Source organism: Nyctibius grandis, chromosome 4, assembly GCF_013368605.1.
Source record: "Nyctibius grandis isolate bNycGra1 chromosome 4, bNycGra1.pri, whole genome shotgun sequence".
Classification (NCBI taxonomy): domain Eukaryota; kingdom Metazoa; phylum Chordata; class Aves; order Nyctibiiformes; family Nyctibiidae; genus Nyctibius; species Nyctibius grandis.
Window position 1 is genome coordinate 104,997,560 of NC_090661.1, and position 25,076 is coordinate 105,022,635.

At 42.5% G+C, this 25,076-nt stretch overlaps 1 protein-coding gene across 2 annotated transcripts in view; it reads left to right on the top strand.

Annotated features, from left to right (window-relative positions):
* The window catches only part of INPP5A (inositol polyphosphate-5-phosphatase A), a 208,902-nt gene that overhangs the window by 127,311 nt on the left and 56,515 nt on the right, over positions 1 to 25,076 (top strand). For both annotated transcript variants that reach the window (XM_068398292.1, XM_068398293.1), the window contains exons 8-9: positions 2,315 to 2,434; positions 17,261 to 17,345. In XM_068398292.1, the coding sequence (XP_068254393.1) occupies positions 2,315 to 2,434; positions 17,261 to 17,345 (205 nt within the window). The remainder of the gene's footprint in view (positions 1 to 2,314; positions 2,435 to 17,260; positions 17,346 to 25,076) is intronic.

Sequence of the window (25,076 nt, forward strand, 5' to 3'; positions counted from 1 at the left end):
AGTATTTGACTAGGAGTATTTGAGTAGGAGTATTTGAGTAAGAGGTGAAAAAAATTTTCTCTCCACATCTGGGAGGCTGGTTGCCGTCTGTCTCCCCTGCAGAAAGGGCAGAAGGGAATCGATTTCATTTGCAGGAAAACAGGTAATATGGTGAAAGTTTTAAGGACAGGAGAATTGTAGGTGGAAGGTCCTTCATTAGGAAGTTTTAAGAACAAGGAATTTTTAGGCAGACAGGGATGGGTTATAGACACCTTCACGTGGGAGGTGAGCTCATGACGTGAGGCCTCTCCCCGTCCTACAGGGATTCTTTCAGGCAGACAGGAATGGACATCTCAAGCCATCACCTCCAGATTATGTTTTGTAATTATGTACTAATTATATATCTTAACACGAAGGTTAGTAGGACTACTTTATCATAACTGCGAGTTCATTTGGCAAGATACACTGTCACTGTAGCCAAGAGCACCCCACCAGTATCTTTGGAAGAGGCCTTCGTGCCGGCTGCTCAATGACCTGTGTATCTTTAAGGTGCGTTTGCTCTTTTAATTGTCATTACTTGCTGTGTCCAAATCTGTTCCCTGACTCCGTCACGATCAGGGGATCTCCCTGGGCACAGCTTGAGGTTTCTGCTTGGTACCTCTCGCTGCCAAAGTCCCATGCCCTCGCTGTCAGGCTCCAAACTCCTTTTTGAACATGAGATGTTTGCCTTCTCTGTTGTTTTTTATCTCCACGCTGAATTCTCATACAAGAGGTGTCTGTGCACAGGACAGCATGATTGAGCCATTTGTTCATATTCCAAATGCTTGGCCCCTGTAAAGGGAAAAACTGGTTAAATCTGAAATCTCAGGCAAGGTGGTGCAGGCAGGTGATGGGGTGAGCTGTGGTCCACCTCACGGAGGGGACTGCAAACTCACTGAATGGGCCTGTCATTAGCAGTAAGGCCTCGGCCTTACGCTGAGAGGACATTCAGCGGATTTTTCTGGGAAGAGGCAGTTGAAATCCAAAGATGACTCCGGGCTAAGCACAAGTGTTGTTCACCAGTGAGGCAGAGAAATGAGAAGATGTGTTTTATTGCTTTATGGAGTAGCATCTCTGCTTAGCTTATCCTGAGGCGGAGAATGCGTGGGTTTGGAGCCCTTTGCAAACCGATCGGTGTGCATCTGCAACTGCTGCTGAAGGTAAGAGCTGCTGAGAGGGGAAGAGACCGCTGTCTGACTCCCTGCCTCACCGCAGAGTACAAAGGACGAGTTAATTCTCCTGTCTTTCAGGTTAGGAAGCAAAGCTGTGAAATTTTACAAATTTTACTGATTTTCTGAGCCTGCCTCTTCATCCAGCTCCTGTGAGGAGCAGCTGAGGGAACTGGGGGTGTTTAGTCTGGAGAAAAGGAGGCTGAGGGGGAGACCTTCTCACTGTCTACAACTGCCTGAAAGGAGGGTGTAGCGAGGGGGGGTCGGTCTCTTCTCACAGGTAACAAGTGACAGGACGAGAGGAAACGGCCTCAAGTTGTGCCAGGGGAGGTTTAGATTGGAGATCAGGGACAATTTCTTCCCTGAAAGGGTTGTCAAGCGCTGGCACGGGCTGCACAGGGCAGTGGTGGAGTCCCCTTCCCTCAGGGGATTTAAAAGCCGTGTAGATGTGGTGCTGAGGGACATGGGTTAGTGGTGGGCTGGGCAGTTCTGGGGTAACGGTTGGACTCGATGATCTGAAAGGTCCTTCCAACCAAACTGATTCTGTGATCCTGCGGGCACAGTCCGAGTGAAACAGCCTGTGTCCTCTTCCCGCTGGCCGCGAGGTGCAGACTGACCGCTGTTACCTTGGCTTTCTCCACCCAGGGACAGATAAGGAGGTGCAGTGATACGATTTAGCCTTTAATGTCATTAAAATTCTCCTGTCAGTAGCTTTTCACTTTGTCTGTTGCAAAGCCACAGTTCTGCTAGGTATTTTGCTACAGCTTTATAAACTTGCACTTGTTTATTCACACATTTAATTTTGTTTTAAAAATATTTTGGTGAGAGGGTACTGCTTGATTTCTGTGAATTGTAACTGACAAATAGCTGTTCATTTTCATGTTTTGCATATTTTAAGCAAAAGCCTAGGTGCAGTCTTACCTGTGGATGAGCTGTCAAAAGTTTGGTGATAGCGTTTGCCAATTTTCTGATGATGATAGCTTAACTTGCACAGTCTCTGTCAGTAAACGTTAAGGTAACATAAAAGAGAATACAGTAAGTGTTGTTACGTTGAATGCTTTGCTGATGCAACAAATGTTTTTTTCTTTTATCCTGAATCATTTTATTTTTTTCCTTTTTTGTCATAGTGCCTTTGACTTGGTAAACATTCATCTTTTCCATGATGCTTCCAATTTAATTGCGTGGGAAACAAGCCCATCGGTTTACTCAGGAATACGGCATAAGGCTCTTGGCTATGTACTTGATAGGTACGTATTGGCCTTCACCAGCCTCTCTCAACCTTCTCTGTTCACAACAGCATATAAAAGGTGTTTCCAAAGGCACGCTCGGAAATGTAGAGATTTGTGTTCTGTGAACTGGAAATGGTCACTTCTTATCAGAGTGTTCTAGACAGTGCCTGTTACAGATCAGTTTATGTCACTCTTTTAAGCTAATTACTGACATTGGAAATCTCTCTGCAGTCACCAGAACTTGTAGAGTTTATTTGTTAAATGTGTGTGTTAGCTTCGCTTCTTTTTAGTCTGCATGGAGTCTTAACAAAGCTGCCGTTCACATATGTTTTCAGTTACAGAATGAGAGAATAATTCCCGTTGGAAGGGGCCTCTGGGAGCCCCTTGCTCACCCTCCCACTCAGAGCAGGGCTGGCTTCACCGTCAGCTCGGGTTGTTCAAGGCTTATCCAGCTGAGCCTCGAAAACCTCCATGCACGGTGATGGCAGCTTCTCTGGGCCACCCGTTACCGTGTTTGCTCTCATGGTGAAGCTTTTTCTCCCTAATACTCAGTCAGAATTTCCCTCCAAGCTGTTTGTGCCCGTCGCCCCTCGTCCTTTGGTGTGCATTGCTGAGAAGAGCCTGTCTCTGTCTTTTCTGTAGCTACCAAACAGATGCAGCCAGCGACAAAATCCTCCCGTAGCCGTCTCTTCTGTCAGCTGAGCACATCCAGCCCTGTCAGCCTCTCCTGTAAGCCAGGAGCTCCAGCCCCCTCAGCATTAAACCCTGCGGTGTTTTAATCTCCGTGCCAGCGGAGCGCAGTAGGCAGCTAATCTTTCTAAAGCAGCAGCACAGCGCTTGTGTGCAGTCATCGCCGTTATTAACAGCATCATGGTTTATAACGGCCTTACAGACTCGATTCATCTGAGGGGTGGCACGATACAGAGGATAGTCCCAAAAATACACAACAATTTACAGCCGCCCTAATTAGCAGGTATAAAGTCAGAAAAAAAGACTGCTTTTTCTAGCGTAAGAAAACATTATTTCTGCCTGGGCATGTGTGTATTGGGAAAGTAAACAGGTATTTCTCTGACGAGGTACCGCTTGGCTTCATGTTTGCCTGAGAAATAGAGCTTTAAAGTGTCTCTTCCTCCTGGCATTGGCTTGCAGCCTCCCCTGCGTATGGCAGACGCGGGGAGGAGTTCCCCACCCGCAAGTAACTGTTACTCTCCTGACTCTGGCAGCAACCTAGAAGTTAGACACTCCTGAGCCAAATTGAGTTATGCCTTGAAAAGTATCTTTCTGTATGCAGTGTTGTCATTTTCCCTATGTAGGTTTTCACTGGAAAAGGTTCTGAAATGTGGAATGGAGTATAAATGCCTTTTCAGTCACATTCTACCCAAAGTTTTGTTTCTTTCTGTAAGTTTTATCTTACTTGAAGTCGGGGAGATACTTTAGCAAAAGAGACTGCCTTTTACTCTGTGTCTAAGTGCTTTTCCTGAGCACCCCAGCAGAGGGCTAAGGAGGAATTTCTCCAAAACAGGCATTTATTTTCACTTTTGGGGTTGATAGAAGGATGAAGAGGAAAAATCCAGTGTGTCTTCTCTTGTATCACTTGTAAAAGCTGTTCAAATCATGAGAAAACACCAGAGGCACTTGGCAGGTTTGCAAAGAGGTGGCGTGCAGTGGCTTATAGAAGATCCCTTATTTAGAGGACAGACGCAGTGAGATCAGGATCTCAGTGCAGGTTGAGACACAGATTTTTGAGTTCTGTTACATACACGAGTGTGGGAAAGGCCTGGGTTTATTTCATGTTTTCTGGGCTCCCTTGGTATCCTCTCCTTCTGCTTTGCACGAGGGAGCTTCAGCGAACACGTGTAAACCTTTTGCGTTATTTACGCACGCCTGTTCACGGCCTACAGCGTGCTTCATTAGCTAATTTTGGCTTTGGACCCCCCACGATGCCCTGGCAGGGGTAGGGTAACAAGCCTGCAGCATTAGTGTCAGCCGTGGGTCAGAGATGTCGTGGTGGTATGTCATTAAAATGTGACACTGCCCAACCTGCCCCAGCTCCGCGGTCCTTAGACAGGAGCCCTCCGGCGCGAGGCTGCCCGCTGCGGCGGGGCCGGCATTCAGCCTTTGTGCGTGGGGAGGGGGCAGCCAGGCGCAGATCCGGACCTCCGTAGAGCGGCGATGGGCTCGGCGGCACAAAGGGGAGTTCTGTAGGAGCAGTGAATAATGGGACAGCCCTTTCAGGGCACTGCTAACCTTTTGGCAGCCACCAGCAAACTCCATTCTGAGCTGCTGATTGGGGAGGACAATACACTGAAGCTCACTTTGAATGAATGCTGCCACCAACAGTGTCCCCATTCAGCGGGTTTGGGAACCATCTTGGACCATTGTCTGCCACCGCTCCCGCAGACAGCAGGAAAAGGGAAAGTGAGAGCGGCTCTGGGGGGAAAGTGCTTCTTTTCTTGGCTTTAATCTCTCTTTAAAGCTTCATAGATCTACATTTCCAGCTGAGCTACTGGAACTATGCAGTGTCAGATAAATACAGAAGAGAGAGGTTTCAAGCTGAGCTTTTAAATCCCCTTATCTGCATGAACTAATAATGCAGATTTAGTGCTGTTAAAAACAGAGACTGATAAGTCTTTTCCTTTAAAGCCTTTAAACTGCTAAAGAGCATTTAACAGCGATGCAGTTCAAACCCAGTGAACAATACTGAGAAGGAAAACAGTTTAATGAGCTAAACCTTCACTGAATGAAACAGAAACACCTTCTCACACTTGATTTAGGTCACTGTGGGAGTAAGTGAAAGCGCGGGTCTGTTCACGCTGCATCTTCATAAACATGAATTAGGTGCAGCCTTTTCATGTAAGGTGAAAGCTATCGCAGGAGGTTGAAGTACAAAAAACAAAGGAGTTTGCAAATAAAGCTCAAATTAATTAGTTTAACTGTTAAAATCATCAGGGAAGTTGGTTTCCCAAAATTATTTTAACTACAAGGTTTTAGCACGTAGTCACGAAGCTGCTCAACATGTCTAAATTACTGAGAAGGGGAGAGGTTAGAGGGGAAAAAACAAAGGGAAAAAGTGTCAAGTGAGTGATTTAAAGTTACTGCTAAAAGTTTTCTCCTGAGGGAATCTATTAATAATCGTAATAACATGTTTTGGGAATAGAAAGGTTTCATCTTACAATGGTGATTTAGCTTTAATAATGTTTAAAATGAATTATATAGTGAGGAGGATGCTTTTAAAGACAGCTAGCTGCTGTGTGCTGAGCCAGATTGTTTTCAGCATTTGCCATTTAGCAAGTGTGAAGAAAATGTGGTGTTAGACTCTTTAAAGAGTGAGAGAGTTGGAATTACACGGGTGTTCAGCAAATATGTGCTTGTATATTTACAAATACATATACAGTGTATACGTAGAAAATTGACGTGTGTAATGAGTCTGTGTCAACACTAATGTAAACCCAGCCTGGATTCCCAAAAGTCAGTTGCGTTGTTCCAGATAGACACAGATACAGTCAAAACGGATTTTATAAATTTATTTATAAATGAGAATAAGAACACCTGCTCTCTATTTTGTGGGGCAAAAAAAATTCTTCCAGGCCCATTTTGGATAACTCCCGTGTACAATTAGCCCTACTTGCATAATACTTGTGGGTTTGTATTTTCCAAAGTCGGAGGGTTTAAGCTGATACATGAGAGTGAGAAGGGAAATGTAGTTTACATTTTAGTTTAGTCTTTCAGACATCTGCAGTAATTAATGCTTGTGCGTATGTCTTATTAATTAATCATATTGGCATATTAGTCATGTGCTGTAGACCCTTGCTGGGGAAGAGTGTGTATGGAATTGAACAGCCTGGCCAGGGATCGAGTAGGAGCTGTAGGACAGGGTCCTTTACCAGTGTTAGCAGCGAGTTTGGGAAGGACGAGGACGTGAGCTGTTAGCCTGATAGCGGGGTCTTGGCGTGCCAGCCATTTAAACTTCCTGAAATGATCGGGAGCATTCAGATCCATAAAATGGATGTGGTTTTTTTTAAAGAAAGTGACAGTGCTCTTCTGTTTTCCTATTGAAACGTTCCCTGGCCTAGTTCAACAGAAACATTTTTACATTACAACTGTGAAATCTTGGCATAAAGCTCCCCTTTGTGCCCTTCATTATTTTCTCACAAATATAGTCCATTGTCACATAGCTGAAGTTAATTTGATCAACATTGGGACATTTAACTTTTATGTCCGGTCAAAGGAGCTGTTTCATGCTCATTTTGGGTATTCAAAAGAAATGATTGCCAGAAAAATAATGTTACTATTAACAATTCAGAGCAATTAGTTTCCCAGGGAGAGGCGATGTGATGCACCGGCTCCACACAACTATTCTTTGTCGTTTTATGGATGCTCATCAGTCAACTGTCACATCTTCTCAAAGACCCCTCCAATCTAAATGTTTCTCTTTGGGCTTTTCCCAGAACTAGGAGCTGAATGAGCAAAAGAAAAGCCACTTAGTTTCTAGGCAAAGGAAAACACCACTCTAAAGATCTGGGTCATTTGAGAGGATCCGAGGAGTAGCTCGCTTGCGGGGGGTTGGGGATTTTTTAACATTTTATTTATTTTTTGCAACAGTGATTTTAACGTCAAGTGAAAACTCTCTCTGTATTCGTGCGCCTTCGAACGTTTAGTGAAATTTCTGTGGATGCTGATAGAATGCACTCCCAGGGCAAATAAACCTTCCACCCAAAGGTCTTTGGACAAAGCTTTAAAGCCCTGGATCACATTCCAAGAGACAGCTTTTCATTAAGCACCCTGAGGCTCATCTCATTAATATTCAGTTATCCCCCCTTTAAAGTAAGGTTAAGTGCTCTCAAAATTAGCGTGTTTGGATAATAAGCTCTTAAAGAGGAAATCCAGCAAAATTGTCTTGTTACTTTCAGCCTGTCGAATACAGCACAAGACACTTTTTCCTTGCTGCTGGTTTTTCTGCTGGCTCAAGCTTCTGCAGGTTTGATGCAGTCGTCAAAAATTTCACTCGTGTGTCCTTCCCGTTTACACAAACGCATTTTGAATTTTATTTAGGTTATATTTTTAGCAGAAAAATAATTTTGTGCTTTATGTGCTGTAATGGAAAATATACTTGGTTGTGATTTTAAGGACACAATAAATGCATTTCCATAATAAGTGAATGATGCTTTCTGAGAGTCCTAGTCAGTAATTTTGCCCTTATTCTGTTATTTTCAGCATTTGGGGCTCTTTTTTTTTTTAATTAATTAATAACTGAACAGGTTATTAATAAATTTGAGGATTTATTATTCAAATTGTAAATTAAAGATCTGTTTTTTTCTCTCATGGCAAAAAGAAATCTGTGTAAACAAAAGCAGGTTTGGAAGCAAAGGTCTGGCTGGAGAATCAGCAATCCAAAATCCAGAACTTTGAGAACTTGCAGGTGTCACACAGAAAGGTGTCACTTAAAAAAATAGTGCGGATACACTAAGTCACTCTTTGTCTGCCTGATGCGAACAGAATTGTGGCACTTTCAGAAGAAATGCTGAAAATAAAAGCCCTGAGGTTTCCTGGAGGGGTTTGAGCAGTTGTTTTCCCAAGACAAGCTCGCTGTCCGACGGTGTGGGTCGCAGTAAGGCATTCCCAGTCTGCTTGTGAGCTGGGGCCACTTCTGGTGGCACCTGAAGCCTCCACCTCACCTTTCAGAAGGGCTTGACTCCTTGTTACCCATTTTCCAGTAACAGGTTCTCCTGGAGCGGCCTCAGTTGGCTGCCGTGTCTTTCTAGTAGAGTGTAACTGATGTAACTAGAGGCTAGATTGGATGTCTTGGAAAAAACCACCACTCCCAGGAGAACTTGTGTAATTAAAGAGAGACAACTGAAGAAACGGGAGAATACCTCTTAAAAGAGAAATGGCTGCAAACAACTTGTTGCCTGCTTGATTTTGCTCTGAAAATGGCTTTACATGAGAATGTGCAGAGTGTGTCACGTTCTCCTTGAGTTATATTTCTCTTTTTCCTGTAATTTGTTCCTTAGAGAGTCTGAGGCTAGATAAAGAGCAGTCATTATGTCTGGGTAAAGGTGACACTCCCATCAGCATTCGTTGTGGTTTGTGTCTTTTGAACTGTTCTGTTGTACAGCCGTATAATCATCCAGGGTAGCTGTGATTCAATTAAAAAGAATCTATATGGGCCGTTGGTCCCATTTTTATTCATTTGCAGAGGAATGAAAATAAATTGCTATTGTGATTTTATTTACCACGCTCACCGTAAGATGATGCTCTGAGTTGGTAGTTGTGAAATGGAGGAGTGGTTGAGGGAGCTCCCTTCTGCTTCCACTTGAGCCCGAAGTGAGTAACCATCTCCCAACACCCTTACTGCCGTAGGAAGGTCGGATCACCATGTGGGAAGGTGGTTGTCTTTGAGGCTTGTATCCTGTGTCCTGGAAAGACACAGATTCTCCCTAACAGGTACGGAACCAGGTGCAAGTTACAGCATTTTTAGCCGCTTGTCCATCTGCCTGTACAAGTGCTGGAGCAGTTGCAGACGGACTTGGCAGACGTTCTTCATGGCCTGACAGGTAAATAGCTGTAACTGCTTCACCTTTTGTGAAAGCTTCTTTGTCTTTCTTCCACCGGGGTGGGGTTTAAGAGGCAGCTAAGGTGATGCAGTTTCTCACTCCAACAAAGAAAATGCTCCTGCTGTCTCTAAGTCCACCAGGATTTTCTTTGTTCAAACCTAACGTGGTCAGCTCTAGTTTTTTTAACCAGCGTGCTCTTTGGAAAGAGGGGTTCTCCCTTCTCTGTAGCACTTCAGATGTTTCTGTCACGTCACCCCTCGTTTGTGTCCCCCCGTAGCTGTAGTGCCACTCCCAAAGGGGTGGATGCCCAAGCTCACCATTAAGCAGGTAACCTTTGTTGCTGGTTGGTTTTTCTCCACATCGAGCAGTTTTTAATCCTTTGCTAGTGAAGTCTTCCTGTGTTCTGCCTCTGTTCTGAATGCTTCTAGACTTGTCATAAAAAACACTTTTCCCAGCCTTAATGAGTTAACGGATCAGTATCCCATTGCCTCGTGCTCTGGGTATTTTCTGGCTTGCTATTTGCACTTTTAACGCTGAGCAGACACGGGATATCTGCGTTACTCCACCACATCGAAGCCCTGCAGAGCAGTGAGACAGAACTGCAGCGTCTCAGTCTTCGTGCAGATTGAGGTATGGCAGTTACCTGCTGCCTGCTTGTGACCAGCTGTCACCAACAGTGAGGAGTTCCAGAAGTTAACGTGGAAAAACTTTAATCTTCCATGATAAAGCAAAGGAAGATTCAAAAAGACGTGCGATTTCTCCGTTTTCTTCCAGTTGTTTTCTCTTACATCAGATAAAAAGCAAGAAAATGTCTTTGTAAGGTAACGCCAGCGCCGTAGCATTGTATTCTCCTGTAGCAAAACTGACAAGTACTTACATCATTATACATGGCTGCTATTTCATTAGGCGAATGTCAGTGTCAGGTAAGATCATGGTTTTGTCAATATAATGAAAATACCAGTCAAGTGAGGAAAAAGTCACAATTTTCCAGCTCTAAAAATTGATTTTTATTGCTCTTCTTGTAATCCTTTCTTTGGATTAAGTATTTATTATTGATGTGGTCTTTCTTTTAATCTTAATAGCTGCTGACATTGTAATTAATTAAAAAATACGGCATTTTTGCCCAAATGGCACTATATTGAAATTAAAAGTGAACATCACATATTAGTTAAACAGCCCTGGCAAATGTCTTGAGTGCTAAGATGATTGCCTAAGCTTCTTGACAATTCCCTTCATCTTGCTGTGTGCTGCTTGACCTTTTGAGATGTTTTGGTGTTATTAATAGGTTTTAGCTATTATATCAGAAAGAACAAGGCACAAAAATATGATAAACTTTATCTTTTTAATGACAGTGCTAACACCACCTTAGGCATGCCAATGAGGGCACTTACATCACATCTTCTGAGACACGCTTAGACAGTCACCAGGTAACTTTTATTCAGAATTGATGGGTTTTTTTCTGGAATTTGTCTCTAATGTATACCTGAGAATGCAGGATGGGGCGAGCTGAGCGCTGGCAGTGCTGCAGAAGGCAGGCAATGTGTGGAAGAGATGACAGGGTTCGGGGTCCAAGCTTTCTCCAACACCTCTGCTGGAGGTGGATCCCCCACAGACCAGTTCTCGAGGCGCAGGTGTGCAAGCTCAGCTCTTCGACTAGAGCTTATAAGGGAAGCTCTAGTCGAGCTTGTATGTAAAGGGCAAGTGTCATGAGGATGGAGCCAGGCTCTTCTCAGTGACATCCCTTGACAGGACAAGGGGCAATGGGTGCAAGCTGGAGCACAGGAGGTTCCACTTAAATTTGAGGAAAAACTTCTTTACTGTAAGGGTGACCGAGCACTGGCACAGGCTGCCCAGAGAGGTTGTGGAGTCTCCTTCTCTGGAGACATTCAAAACCCGCCTGGACGCGTTCCTGTGTGATATGGTCTAGGCAATCCTGCCCCGGCAGGGGGATTGGACTAGATGATCTTTCGAGGTCCCTTCCAATCCCTAACATTCTGTGATTCTGTGAAAAAGTAACGGGGATGGTGACGGCAGAAATCTGAAAGGCCACACAGCAATCCCGTGTCCAGTTTTGTGTAAGCCAGAACTGAACGTTTCCATGCTCTCCATCTTCAGTTCCTCGACGTGGCTGTGGTAGGAGACAGGCTTCACTGTCGTCGTTCCTTGACTTTCCACCAGAAGTCACTGCAGGAGTTGTTATTACCTCTGGTGTTACAGATCTGTGGTAAAGCTGTATGACCTTCTGAGCCTGGCTCACCTGCTCCCTCCCTACCAGCTCTTGCCTCCCACCCACGGGATGGGCAGGTCACTTTCTGCCTTTTTTTTTACCCCTTTCTAAACATTCCTCTTGGGGGAAAGATCCCCTCCTCTGAGCATAGTTAGCTGTCATTTTTGTATTCCTTTACTTAGAAAGGACGTTTTATTTACACATTTTCTTGGTAAAAGCAGCTTTTGTGCCTTTAGTTCTTCTGCACAGAGAACGTGCAAAACCAGACTGCAGAAAGTTGGACGAGAAATACGCAAGCACTCATATTAGGTAGGATTTAGCTTAAACGTTTAGTTATTATAAAAATTTGCTCACTCAATAAAATATGGCTTGACCTCTGGATTGTTTCTTCCCAAGAAACGTGACAGTGTCCCTCCTTCTCCCCCATTCAGCCTGCTTGGCAGAGCTGCGAGGGTTTTGTTTTGTTTTGTTATGTTATTGTTGTGTTTAAAAAAAAAAACCCAAAAAAAACCCCTCAAGCCCCTCTTTTCAGCGGTGTCAAGTTAGGATGAATTGGCCGGGGAGGCATGTTTATAGACTGTGTGAAGAACTTTGTCTTTGTGTGGGAATGCTGGTGACACTGGTATGGCTTGCCTGAATGAACTGCGATGACGCGGCTAATAAGGTGTCCTGCTGAGCGCCGCAGCAGCCCTCCTCAGACCTCCCACTTAATGCCATTCAGCTCCAGCTCAGTGTAGCTAATTTTTCCCATTCCCTCAATTCTTTAGGCCTCCTTACAAACAGAAAAGTCAACTTTCACACCGAGGAGAAGATAAGTGCTTTAGGAAATAATCGTGTAAACAGAATGTTACCTTCTGACCTGATGCTGATACCTTGGTCTGGGACAAAACCCAGCTGGCTATTGCATTAGACATGGCTATTAAAGGAATAATGCTGCTGATCCTCCTTACAAAGTGCCCTGAGAAATGGTTTAGCCAAATCACAGTGCCTCTTGTCACACTGAATCATGTTCAGCTGCTCTCTTCCGTGGCCAAGCCGCTGATATTTAGCTGCCTCCTTGTCTTCTCCTTTCTTGCAACAGTATAAAAGTAGGAAAGCAAGGGGAGGTCAGTCATGTTTCTGATTGCCCTGGTATTTTCTGGCTGAATTTCAGTGCTTTGGAACGTATGTACAGTACGCCATATAGCTTTTTTATAAAAGAAGGTGCATTTCATAACATACCTTTAATTGTAACTACTATAATGAGTACTTTAAAGTGAATTACAAAAGGATTTCAGTGATTCCAGTAACACGGAATTGTTCGTTTTAAGATCATACTAAGCAATTCCTTTTGGTGTTCTGTGTAGAGACTAAAATTAATAACTAGACCCAGATTTCCAGTAGTATAGAGGAGAAGAGGAACCTCTGCCTCTGACTCGTTTTAGTCTTGGTAGGAATACGGCATCCAGGTCACCTAAGTGGCTTTGAGGAGACTTGTGCTTCACGGTCCGTTTAGCTGATGCTGCCGTCCACACTGAGAGGTCTGTCTTTATGTTGGAGTAATTTGACGTATCCCAGGCTCCGAGACCAAGCCCTGAGCATTTGTTTGTACCGTGGCATTTGTCTGGCTTCTCTTTGGGTTCGCCTGTCGCGCGGGCCGGCCCCTGCTCCGGGCTGGGCAGTGCTTTCGTCGCAGGCCAGTCTAGCTCACACTAAAGCTCTTCGGCGTCATAGCTCAGAGGGTTTCAGAGGTTTCTCCTAATTCTCCTGATGCACCCAGAATAACAGGGTCACGGGTCTTCAGGAAAATGTGTCGGGGGCTGCCATGCTAAAAAGCACTGGTGAGCGGAGGTCCTGCTCCTAAAAGCCTTACTGACGCAGCAGAGCGAGTGCGGCGCCAGTGCAGGCACAGAGACTTCCTTCTGGGTTTGTAAAGCAGTTGCTGATACCCAGTGTGAGGCAACCTCCTGTTGTTAGACCAAAATCAGAATGTTCATTTTGCAGCAAAGAAATTGCTATAGTTAGTTTTACATTAACTTGCACCCTTAGCAATGAAGTTTACTCCTTAAAAAAAGTGTGAACCGTGGATCTGACTATCAAAACATTTAAGCATGTGACTAACTTTGACTGTAAACTTTACGTGAAAGTTACAACTGCTTGAGTGTTTCATTCTTCTACTGTCCTGTCATGCCTGAAAAGCTGTTCAGCTCTATTTCAAATACTGTTTATGGTCTGCCTCTTCTCAAAACATAACAGAATTTGAAAAGAAACAGCGAATAACCCAACCAGTCCAGAAGGCTTCCAGTGCAGAGCCTTCAGTTACAAATGTAGAATTGGTTTGAAACTGGCAAAATAATGAATGTGTGAAGAATCTGATCGTATTATCAAGAACTCCGTATGCAATTAACAGCTCTGTAGACGTGGAACCTAGTAGAAGAGAAATCACCTATGGCGGTTCTGTTTGTGTGCTTTGAAGTTTAACAAGGTAAATCCAGCCATCAGTGTGCATTCTTTCTGGTGGTCCGTATTTGCCGTGTTGAATGTGATATTTTGATTTCCAAGATGCACAGAAGTAAAAGATATTTCTTTGGTATGTTCTAAGTGCGAATAAACTCTTTTCTCCTAAGTGATACCTTCTGGAGCAAGAACAAAGGATTAGAAGAATGAACATGTTCTTCCAACTGTTCCAAAGGGAGGACTTCCCCTTCTGGAAAGGAAGGGCTGTAACCTGTCTGAAAAGTGCTCTGGTTTATTTGCATTCAAGCATTGGGTACATCCGATTGCCCACCATCTCTTGATGGCCCTGCGTAGGCCACAACCAACGGCACCGCTAGTTAAGGCGTTGATGGGCTTTTGTGTGCTCTTGCGTATAGAGTTGTGGAAGTGAAATATTTGTAGCTTCTCTGCAGCCGTGAATTTGTTACCTCAGTTGTTTTGTCACAAGCTGTTTAGAAAAGCTGTACAGGAAAGAACAGAGCCTTAACTATGTTGATGCCCTTCGGGATAATCTGGTCGTCAGCAAGTACAAGCTAAAAGAAATGGCAGTAGGTCCTCCCACCAAAAACATGATCAGTGCTGGTGACATAGGTTGGCTGCTTTCTTTTTGTATGATTCAGATTTATCACTCCATTGACATGGCAACTTTTTTAAAGGATTATTTGATACGTGGTTAAAGGAAGGGTGTTGTTATAGAAAAAACAGCGCAGTAGAATAACACCCATTTTGAAGTGTTCCTACTTCATTTGCAAGCACTCGTTCTTGTAAAGAAAAAAAAGTCTTCTGAGTTCTCATGTACTCGTACACGTGCTGAGCTGTGTGTATTTGTGGCTTAGAACACAGAAACAAGAGGAAGGGAACGCTTTTGTTTGGCTCCAGCCCCAACCCCCTCGCGATGCGTCCTTGGTCCTGGCAAGGCTCGCAGTGTTCTGCTGTACACGATCTCTGTCCGAGTCCCCCCAGTGCCGGGTGTTTTTCCTGCGTGTTCCTGGGGGAGGAAATATTGCTGTACTCTTCCTTATTGCCATCTCCTTTGCTAACTTGGAGCCTGATTCTAAAAGCGCAATCAAGAAGATTAGTTCCTGTGCCCTTGATTCAGTGGACCTGTAGGCACCAGGGAGTGTTTCCAAATAGAGCTATCAGAATACCAAAGTGCTGAAATAATTCTAAGGTTTGGGCACTCTTGAACTAATAATAAGTTCCATTGGCAAGGAGAGTAGGTTACGTGCATATATTGAGTCATTTGAAGGATATTTTATTGTTAGATATCCGAGGTCGTTTAATAAGTGCATATACGTGTATATCCCCTGCTACACCACTATTGGTAATTTTACAGTACACCTACATTTCACCACCTGTGAAGAGGAGATACATCGGCAGCCACTTAAAGCATCGTTCTCGAGAAGTCTCATTTAGACTATTTTAATTCAGTCCATCATGAGACACTCCTTCTAAAAGGTCCAACAAGAGAAACTACAAGGGGAGCAACTGGTTAAAATTATCAGTTTTAAGGCTGGCATTGATTTGTATGCAAATCATTTTTAAATCAGGTAATGTGCAAGACTATGGAATTACTGAATTCTAATTAATTGATCAGAAGCAGACTAATCAGCTGTTTCGTTCATCAGGAGACATTTTCACTGGCTATTTTTGGAACAGTCTGTTTATTTGGAATATCTGTCTTTGCATAACACAATCACAGACATCGTTCTCATAATATCAATTTGTCCTAAGAGGCCTTCTCCAGACCTTGATGTCATTCCTGCAGTATCTGTCATTTCTTTGTCAGCCATAAATGGGAACGAGCAAAGCCAAAACTAAGACATGAATCAGGAAAGTTGGCAAAGCAAAATCAGCTTTTCTTATGTATAAGTTGCATATCAGATTTGGCAATGATAGTGTTAGCAAATTGTGGTAATGTGAATGGTTTAACTTTTAAGTTCTCATTTTCCTTTAACGTGCCATGAGGGCACTAATCAAACTAATGTTATGTACAGGTCAAGAGTGACAGGTTTTTCTCAGTGCTTGCTGGGAGCTGACAGCAGACAGTATTTATTAACAGTACCTGCAATAATTTGTCAGCTGAATGGAGGATTTGGAGATTTTCATACCAGAAAAGGATCAGTCTTTGCAAGAGATTTTGCTTCAAATGATCACTACCTTAGGTCCAATGCACGTTAATTTTTCAGTAGAATAATATTCCATATGTAATAGATTACCGTTGGCTAAAAATGTGAAGTGTTTTTAAGAGGAGCAGCAGTATCTCACTGTAAATCCAATGTTGTATCTTTATAGCTTTGAAAAGTCTGAACGGATGTAATGTATTAAAACTTTTAAAGCCATTTGAAACGAGAGCCTCCTTGCTGGCAGCGTTGTTCCAGGAAGCTGCTCACTGCCCACTGCTTCGTCATCCTCTGCCTGCCTGTGTGGGTCCCTGCCTCTGGCTCGGCTGGGGTTTCTGGCAGCGTAACGCTCACGTATTTATGTATTCCCAACGTACACCGTGTATTGCCTTGCGTTTGTTCCTCACCTCGTAGTGCTGGACACCTAGCATACCGCTCCAGATCTTCGTGCGTTCTGGCTGTGTATTTCTTTGTAGCTGTAGCAGTTGCGTTTCAGGTATTTCATACCTTCCTCAGCTACTGATAGGAAATCAATTGTATTGATTCCTGGTTTGAAATTAAGTGGATTTCCAAATGCCAGTATCTCTGGAAGCATGTAAAATTGCACACTGTTAGGATTACCAGACAATTGTTGTTCATAATAGATAAGCTAATAATATAATAATAATTTTTAATGATACAAGATTTGAAAGATGAACGGTAATGCCTTATCTCCCTGTTCAGTGCTGAGCAAAGGCTTGAGAAAAAGTCGATCTTTACTCCACGTCTGGACAGATCACCTTTTGGGTGTTAGCTACAACTTCAGTAAAGATCTGCTTCAAACAAAAAAGAGAAGGGTCTTCCAGAGAACTATGGCTGAGGCAGGAAAAACCTCATAGATCAGTCTCTGTCAGCTGTGATGGTTAACGTTTGGCCCTAACATGGCACTTTTCATATAGCTCTTAGAGTACTAACAAGCGCTGGTGAACATTGTAATCACAACCTTACAGGTAGGTAAACTCACTCAGCAAGCGAGTGAAGGTGGACATATTCTGAACTTGCCACTAATTTGGCGTTCCCAGTTGTTAGCTGCCCAGCCCAAAGCCATGTCCTGAAGCTTTCAAAGGTGTGGAGAACCTCCATGGTGCCCTCAAGATTTCTGTGATGCCCAGATGCTGGTTCTGCATTATTAGTACTAACTGCTGCAAACTCGCTGTCCTCCAGATTGCTCTTTCAGCCAGACAGGGGAAAGCAAACACATTATTTTACTGGGGTCAGAGATAGAATTACCTAAGCAAAAAACAAAAAAAAAATCAGCCCAAAAACATGGTTAATATATTGTTCCAGTATAAACTGGTAGTTTTGATCGTTCCAGTACTTACTTCTGAGATTGTGCGTAGAAGGTAAGGTGTGTGTGTTTGTGCGTGCTCGCATATATGTAAAGCTGAATGACAGGTTTGTTTTGCTTTGTTTTGTTTTTTTACAGAATTATAGATCAGCGGTTTGAGAAGGTTTCGTATTTTGTCTTTGGAGATTTCAACTTTAGACTGGATGCCAAAGCTGTGGTAGAGGTAGGACTTTTATTTTTCTTCTGTTGTATAGCCTATGAGTTTTGTTTCTCAAATATTTTTTCCTGTGGCGAAGCTGAAAGTGGCTTAATGAACTGCTCTTAATACTGACATCAGACTTGGCTTAGAGTACTTTCAACAGGAACATCTGACAGGTAGCTAAAAACCACTGGTGTGGGTCTGCTGAAGCGCTTACAAGCAGAGCTGACACGCTGCATTTCAGCAGTCCGTCCTTTGGCAGGCACGCATGTTCCTTCTTTGAAATCTCTTCGAGCTTCAGCACCAGTACCACGTTTCTGTTGTGCATCTGTGACTTTTGCCGTGTGTTTCTAGCTCACAGTGAATCTCACAATCACCTACTGCAAGCGGAGTAACTGCTTGTTTATACCTGTACTCTGGGGGCGGTGGGAAGAGAAACTGCCTAAACTTCTGTGGTAGGATTCCACACTTGAGAAGTACAAGCAGGCATTTGTGCAAACCTCTGGCAGTAGCGTCTCAGTGTGGAAGGGTGACTGGAAGATTTGTATAAAGCCAAAACGAATGCAGTAAACCTTTTCCATCATGAGTTGAGATTACCTTGACTTACTGCTAAAGCTCGGCTCCAGGTAATACAGGGTCAGAAATAATATCGAGGTTGAGAACCAATTTAATCTCATGGTTTTCCCACTTTAATTCTCAGAGAGACCGTGGTGTCTTTTTGCTGTCCTTGAGGATAGGCATGTATCTTCTAAACCAAAAGCCTTTATTTTTTAAATCAAGCAGCGGGAAGTAAGTGGCCTGTGTGTCACAGGCTGGCTACCCCTCATCCAGGTGTGGTGCAGTTCTCCTTCCTTACGTGATGATTAGTCCTTCGTGTGTTGAAAAGCAGGAGCTTGACATTACAGCACTGCGTATGCAGCTAATAACTTCCTTCTCAGAATCCTTTATACATTGCAATCATTTAACCAACAAACTTAAGGCACAATGGAAATGAAATTCAAGGCACTGGTTGAGCTTCATGCTGCATATGTTAAGGACTAAATCCCACTCTGCTACACCACGGTTCCCATGGTTATCACTGTTTGTGGATTACTTGGGTCTGAAGTATTGTGCCGGTTTGGTTTTTATTCACCAGTGGTGCAATAGTTTTATTGAGAATGCTCCTGTCTGAGAACACCTCTATCAATCATGCTGCAGCAGAATTATCTCCTACACCCAGTACTGATGAAGGGCGCTATAAGTTTTTCCTAACTTAGTAACTGCCTAGCACTCTGCAGGACTGAAACTGCAGAGAATGCTTGCTCTGTTTCCAGTAGATGAAGATTCTTCGGTTTGTATCTGTGAATTTCAAAGTGATCCTTTTCTAAAAAAATAATACCACTAACCATAGATGATGCATACTGAGTGAACTGCACAGCAGGCAGTGAGAGTACAGGTGATGCTGAGTCCTGACACAGTGCTTTTCATCTCAGGGATGCTTTACCAATGTCAGTTAATGTTGTCGCATGTGAGCACACAAGGTGTAATTTGAAGATGAATCAAAGTAATTTACCCATTCTTCCTAGACGAGGTGTATGCATGTGTGACTGTAAAAAGCATTAGAATATTACATATTTTCTGTTGCTTTTTTGAGAAGTAGCATACCACATTAACCAGAACCTCACCCAGCTATATTGCAACATGGAACATAATTAAAGTTGATCTAGAAACTTCCACTTGTAATTTACATTTGTGCAGTTAAAGTCGTGTTGTTTTCTGGTCTTCTGCATTTGGTAGAGTTTGTAGATCAGTATGTCAGAAGATCCAAAAGATTTAAGAAATGGTTGTCCCATGTAGTTACTACACAGAAGTGATGGTGCAGACAGTGTGTCTTTGACAGCATCTTAGCACTGGAACAGCCCCGAATGGGTCAGTAGTAAGCGTACAGCACTCTGGTTTGACAATGAAGTGTAGGCTCCCAGCAGACAGATGAGTTTGTAAAGTGTAATTTGGAAGGACAGAGTTACAGGCCACCTCTAGCAGGAATTGCTCTAGATCAGACCTAATGGTTTGGTTGGGTATAAGGTATGTAGATCAATCCCAAAACACTTCACAGACTAGTTTATAAATGGTGTTTCTCACCTGTGCCGTTTTTCCAGAGGTGGCAGAGGCAGAGTGCCGTGAGCAGGGCCCTGGGACAGAAATGGCCAGAGGTGAATGCTTATGCTCGGTGCCAGCCTCCTGGGTGTTGGCCTCTGCCCATGGAGGAACCTCACGCTCCAAAAAATACCCCGGTCCTTTCTGGCATTTTAAACGCGTGCCTGTGCAAACTGCTGGTATTAACCATTCTTTTGACTGCTCAGCAGTGTAGTTAATACAAGGAATTGCAAGGGTTAATCCATTGACCTGTCATCGTTGTATATATTGCTAAATTTATCTCTGCTTTTCTTGTTAACCTTTTGAATTCCCTCTTGAGACCACCACGTGCTGAACACTTGGACACCAAGATGCTATGAGCAATGCATGTGTTGGGGAAATGCAGACTGTGCTTGTACCAAACACAAAGAATGAAGTATATTTCTAAAGGATTTCTCAGTTAAGCCATTGAAAGGGAGAATCGGAGAGCTTGTTCAAATGTGGAGTCCAGACACTGAAGGGCAGTGTGCTAAATCAGATGCCAAAAATGTTGCACTTATTAATTCATAATTAATAGACAATAAATCATTAATATATTGTTTATTAAACGTTTGATAAATATTTAATATTTAAATATTAAATATTTGATGGGAACCTTACTCTAAAGTCATATTGATGACATTCAGAGAAATGCCTACAGCTCAGCCACTGAAAGCACTTTAAAGTTGTCCTCAGCCTGAAAAGGGCCAATGACGGACTCAAAAGTGTCTTGAAGTTCCTTGTACTTCCAAGAAAAGTATCCACTTAATTCATAGCCAAGTGCTAAGCTGACTTCCTCAGCGCAGGATAAGTGAACCCTCTGCTGTATGACAGTAGTTCTAGACAGCATAACATGGCGTCTGAAGCACTGAAGTATTTTTAAATCATATTCTGTATCTTCAGAATATTGTTCTCTGTAACACAGTTTTTTTCAAAAGTATTTTCAGAAAACAAACTTCGTACATGACATTTCTTCTAGCTATGACTATATATTTTCCTCAGTAGTTGCGTAAATTAAAACAAAAATTTAGAAAAAATTTTCTTTAGTAAATCCGTATGATAATGATATTTACTATTTTAAGCATTTCATAATTTCCATAGCTACAAATTTCATGTTTGTTTCCTTATAAACATAATCTATTTCAATGATTTGAAATAATCTGGTGATTTTGGGGTTTGTGACCACTAATACCATTCCATTTAATATGGCAAAAAATGGGATTACAATTGGAAAATTATTAAATTGGGGAATGTTTAAAGAGGGAATTATGCAAATTGTGTTCTTTGAAACCATTTCTGGGTACTAATGCACTTGTACAGAAACACTGCTAAAGGAAAATGAAAAACACTAATGATCACAAAGATTACACAGGGACTATGTTGGCCTCAGTATTTACAAAATAGCTGATGTTTCAGATCTGTAACGGGAGAACTAGAAGGCATTTTCAGAAATAGAAAATGTATTGGAAATTAACATTTTTCTAAATGATAAGAGTATGAGAAAGAACGTGGTCAAAAATTGCTGATGTGAAATTACTAATAGGTTGGATTATGAAGCGTAACTCAAACACCTGTGTACCAGTCTTTGATGTTTGGGCATATAATTAGTTTATTTTATTCTCCTTAGAGACACAAAATCTACAAGACATGAAACTCATGTCTTGTACACATTTCATAGGCTATTGTGTGATGCCAGAGTAGATACTGAAAAAACAGCAATAAATACGCATTTTCAGGTGGTTTGTGCATGTTTTGAGGCTGATCTCAAACCTTGCTGCTTTGTAGTGATGAGTTGTTGAATATAGCTGGAAGGGTTGGAAATACTGATGTAATGAAAACTGTCAACAGCTAAGAAACCTATTTCTACCTATTCTAGGCTTACATCAGTGTTTGTAAGTCTAATCTTCTATCTTTCCTCTTCTGCAAGAACTGAAACTGATTAATGCATCTTTTTAGATGAACAAAAGTGCCATTTCACATACAATGTTTTAACGTGGCAATTAGGCCCCTAAACCGCTCAAAATCTGACTCTCGGGTGAAAAAAAACCTCTTTATTAGATATTTCTGAGATGAGGAGTGTGTCTTTTGGCTGATTGCTGCATTGAAGAATCGTTAATTGTGTATGTGAGAAAAGAACAGACCATCTTCCTGTAACTTTTACAGCAGGACAAAATAAAGAGGCACAGGTATGCAAATGCTACCACGAGCAGACCCCTTCTTAGGAAAGTAGCAAATTAATTAGAGCTTGACTAAATCTTGACTGAACCAGGACTGTCAAACATTCGTTGTGTCCTGTTAAATCTTTAAATAGTCAGGAAGGAAAGCTTCTAATATAGTGCTACAGATCATGAAAAAGAGCTGCTTTTTACACATATGAAAGGAATTGTTTCTTTCTCGTGTTCTTCAATTAACGTGGTCTTTTGCTGCAGAGTGGCTGGTACTTTAAAACTGTAATAGGGTTCCCTTCTTCCTTCAGTAGGGTGATATTAAGCCGTCCTTATAAAAGAAAAATCACATTGCTTTATTTCTGCGATAAACCTGCATATTGTGGGATAAATTATTCTTAATAGCTTACAAGCTTCAGTCATGTTTTCATTCCAGTTAAGAACCTGGATTGGTTTTATCTTCTCAAATAGTTCATTGTAAACAACCTTGTCTCATAGAGATTTTAACTTTCTTTACAAGCTAAACTGATTCTAGGAAATGTTGGAAACAAAATCCTGTGTGAAATGAAAATGTAATAAAGATTTATTAAATTAAAATGCGTAAAACTTCAGGTCTAATAAGGACAGTTTTATTAATGAATGTAAATTGCACCAACCCATCTGAGGCACCTGCTAAATGTTCATTATAAATTACTCTCATAGACATTGTGATGAGTTTCATATTGTAGCCAGACTTATAAAAGCATGCAGATTGCTTCCCCAAGGGACTGTATATTTACTTAACAGTGTAGTTAATTGCAATTATTTATTTTCCAGTGATCGCAAATGGCTTCTGCATTAAAGATATATGTGGCTATTAGGAATTATTCAATTACCTCTCTTTTTCTCAGTAGCTTAAGTCAAACCTGAGCTCAGATTCCCAGAGGTAAGTGTGTTAACTCAGTGTGTTCCTTAGCTTTCTGCTGGGGCCAAACCTCTCTAGCCATAAGTCCTCTCGGCAGAGCTAGCTTGAGAAATACTGATTACCCATCTCTGCAGCTGATTTTTTTTGACGTCTTCCATTCCATACTGATGCTGCCACGCTTATTGGCAAGATTCATAGGAGGTTAATTAAATCCATCTTCAAAACAACGAGGGGCCAATGAGCCATATCCTCGTTGCAATAGTAAATTAAATGATGCAATTGTTTCTGCTTCCATCACGGATAAGGGGAGAGATGAGTGAATGAATTGTTCTCTGGCTGCCTCCTCGGGGGCCCTGGAGGGTCTAGTAGCATGTGGTGGTAAACCTGCTTTTAATTTGTGGCTACAGGAAAAGATGACACTGTTATCAGCAGGCAGAGGTCTCGCACAGCATCACGATGTGAAAGATGACACTGTTTAAAAACTAAAAGGAACTCTATTCCCAGTCGGGCTTAGCAGCTCCTCCTGTTTCAGATGCAAATTAATACAAACACGGTTACAGAGCAGAACAGAAAAGATGATGCGTTGATCAAATTTGGCGCTGCCTGGGCCGTAATTAAAATGTACACGAATTAAATACAGTTATCTTGTGCTTTCTAATAGGGCTGAGCGTCATTAAACTAATTAATAATGCAGCGTATAAGCTGGGCTCTGCTGCTGTGATTGTTCGGAGTGCCTGTTTCATGCCTTGCGTGGCAGGGACGGGCAGCTGGGAGGCTCAGCTGGCACCGGCTGGCGGCGGGTGACACAGTACCAGCAGCGCCTGTCTCCGCGCAGCCCGGGCCGGCGCTGGCCGCGGCCACACCTGCCATCCATCACCTAGCTGACAGCCATGGCGACGGACGGCACGGGGAGGGCTGGGATCCCTCCTGCTGCCACGGAGGTACCTGCCGACCTGCGGGCTGGCTTTGAGGACTGGCGGCCTTCTGGGGACTAACTCCTTTTCTGAATGGCTCCGGTAGAAAAATTGTCTGGACAGTGTCTTATAGTTAATAAGATACTAGTGCCAGATCCCACATATCCGTTGCAGCCTTCCCAGGTTTTTCAGTGCTCATCTGTCTAATAGGGTTGCAGGTTAATTTCTGCTTGATGATAGACTCATTACAAAACAGATGCTGAGGTTTGTTTGTCAAACCTTCTGACAGTGCCCAGGGTCTTGCACCTGTAGCGCGTGGAGCGTTTCAGTCAGGATGCAGGAAGCACTTCATTGCGTGCCCATATTCAAGGGTGTTAGCAATCGATTGTTCTAAGTCAGGGCAAGAGGGTTCACTGTATTGCGGGGACTGTAGCTAGAAAAACACACATATAAGTAACCTTTAATAATACCCTGACTTGAAAATTTTGAGATTATTTTTATTTGATTCCATCCCACTCAGACATGCATAAAAATTACAAAAAATACACATTCCTGATAAAGTATTTCCACAGCTGAATGCTAACTTATCAGCGAGTTACTGAGTTGCCTCTTGCAGGAAGAATATAGATTCTCCCAAGTCTGTTTCGTAATGCGATCTCTGCCATTAAGCTGACGAGATAAAGGTGTTCAGTACATTTTATGTTGGATTGTAACCTCATAATGTAGGCATACATGTAAAGCTCTTTGGCAGACAGATTTTTAATTTGTTTTTCTTTCTTCTGGCTTCTTCGGACCTCTCTGCATTGAGGTCACCTTACAGGCAAATGGATCTGCTTTGAAAGTCCCCATTTTACTTCAAATTAGCATGGACATCAGTATTAATTTTAAGAGGGTTGAGAACACACCCTTAACTACTCAACAACTTGAAATAAGCCTGTGCAGCTTGTTACACGTTTATCTCCCTCATGGTACTTTCTATGGTATTTCTGTAGCAAAGAGGTAATAAATAGGCAAGGGCTTCTGTTCATCAGTCTCTCTGAGGGAGACTCACACAGTGGTAGTGGAGAACATAATTTCTAAAAGATTTGGATTGGATGCAGATCTCCACTGTATTTTATCATTCTATGCATTATTAAAAGAAACGTTGATTTTCCAATCCACATGATGTATCCACAAGTCTACCTTTATTAATATTGATAATTCAGACAGCAATTTTGCCTTTCTCAGAATAGGATTTCCCATAATGTATCATTTTTCCCGGTCCCGATTTGAGACGAGAATTTGACATTTCAAAGCAAAATATGCAAAATGACAATCCAGGAATCTTAAATCAGCTGTAATAGTTGCTATAATTTTTAAGTTGCTCCTTCTCAAAAAAAAAAAAAAGATAGTTTTGTAAAACTTATGAAAAGCTTCCTGGCCGTTTGTGCAATGATGCACGGGTTTTTAAGTTGAGACCATTAAACGTTTTCTTTTCCTCCTGTGAGTGAAACAGAAATTGAGAAGAGGGGCTGATACTTTGAAATCCTGCTGTAAGGTGGGTGTTTCAAGGTCAGGTAAAAGTGCTCCAGCCACTCAGGAAGAGCTCCAGGTGTCTCAGAGCAGTCATACCCTACCC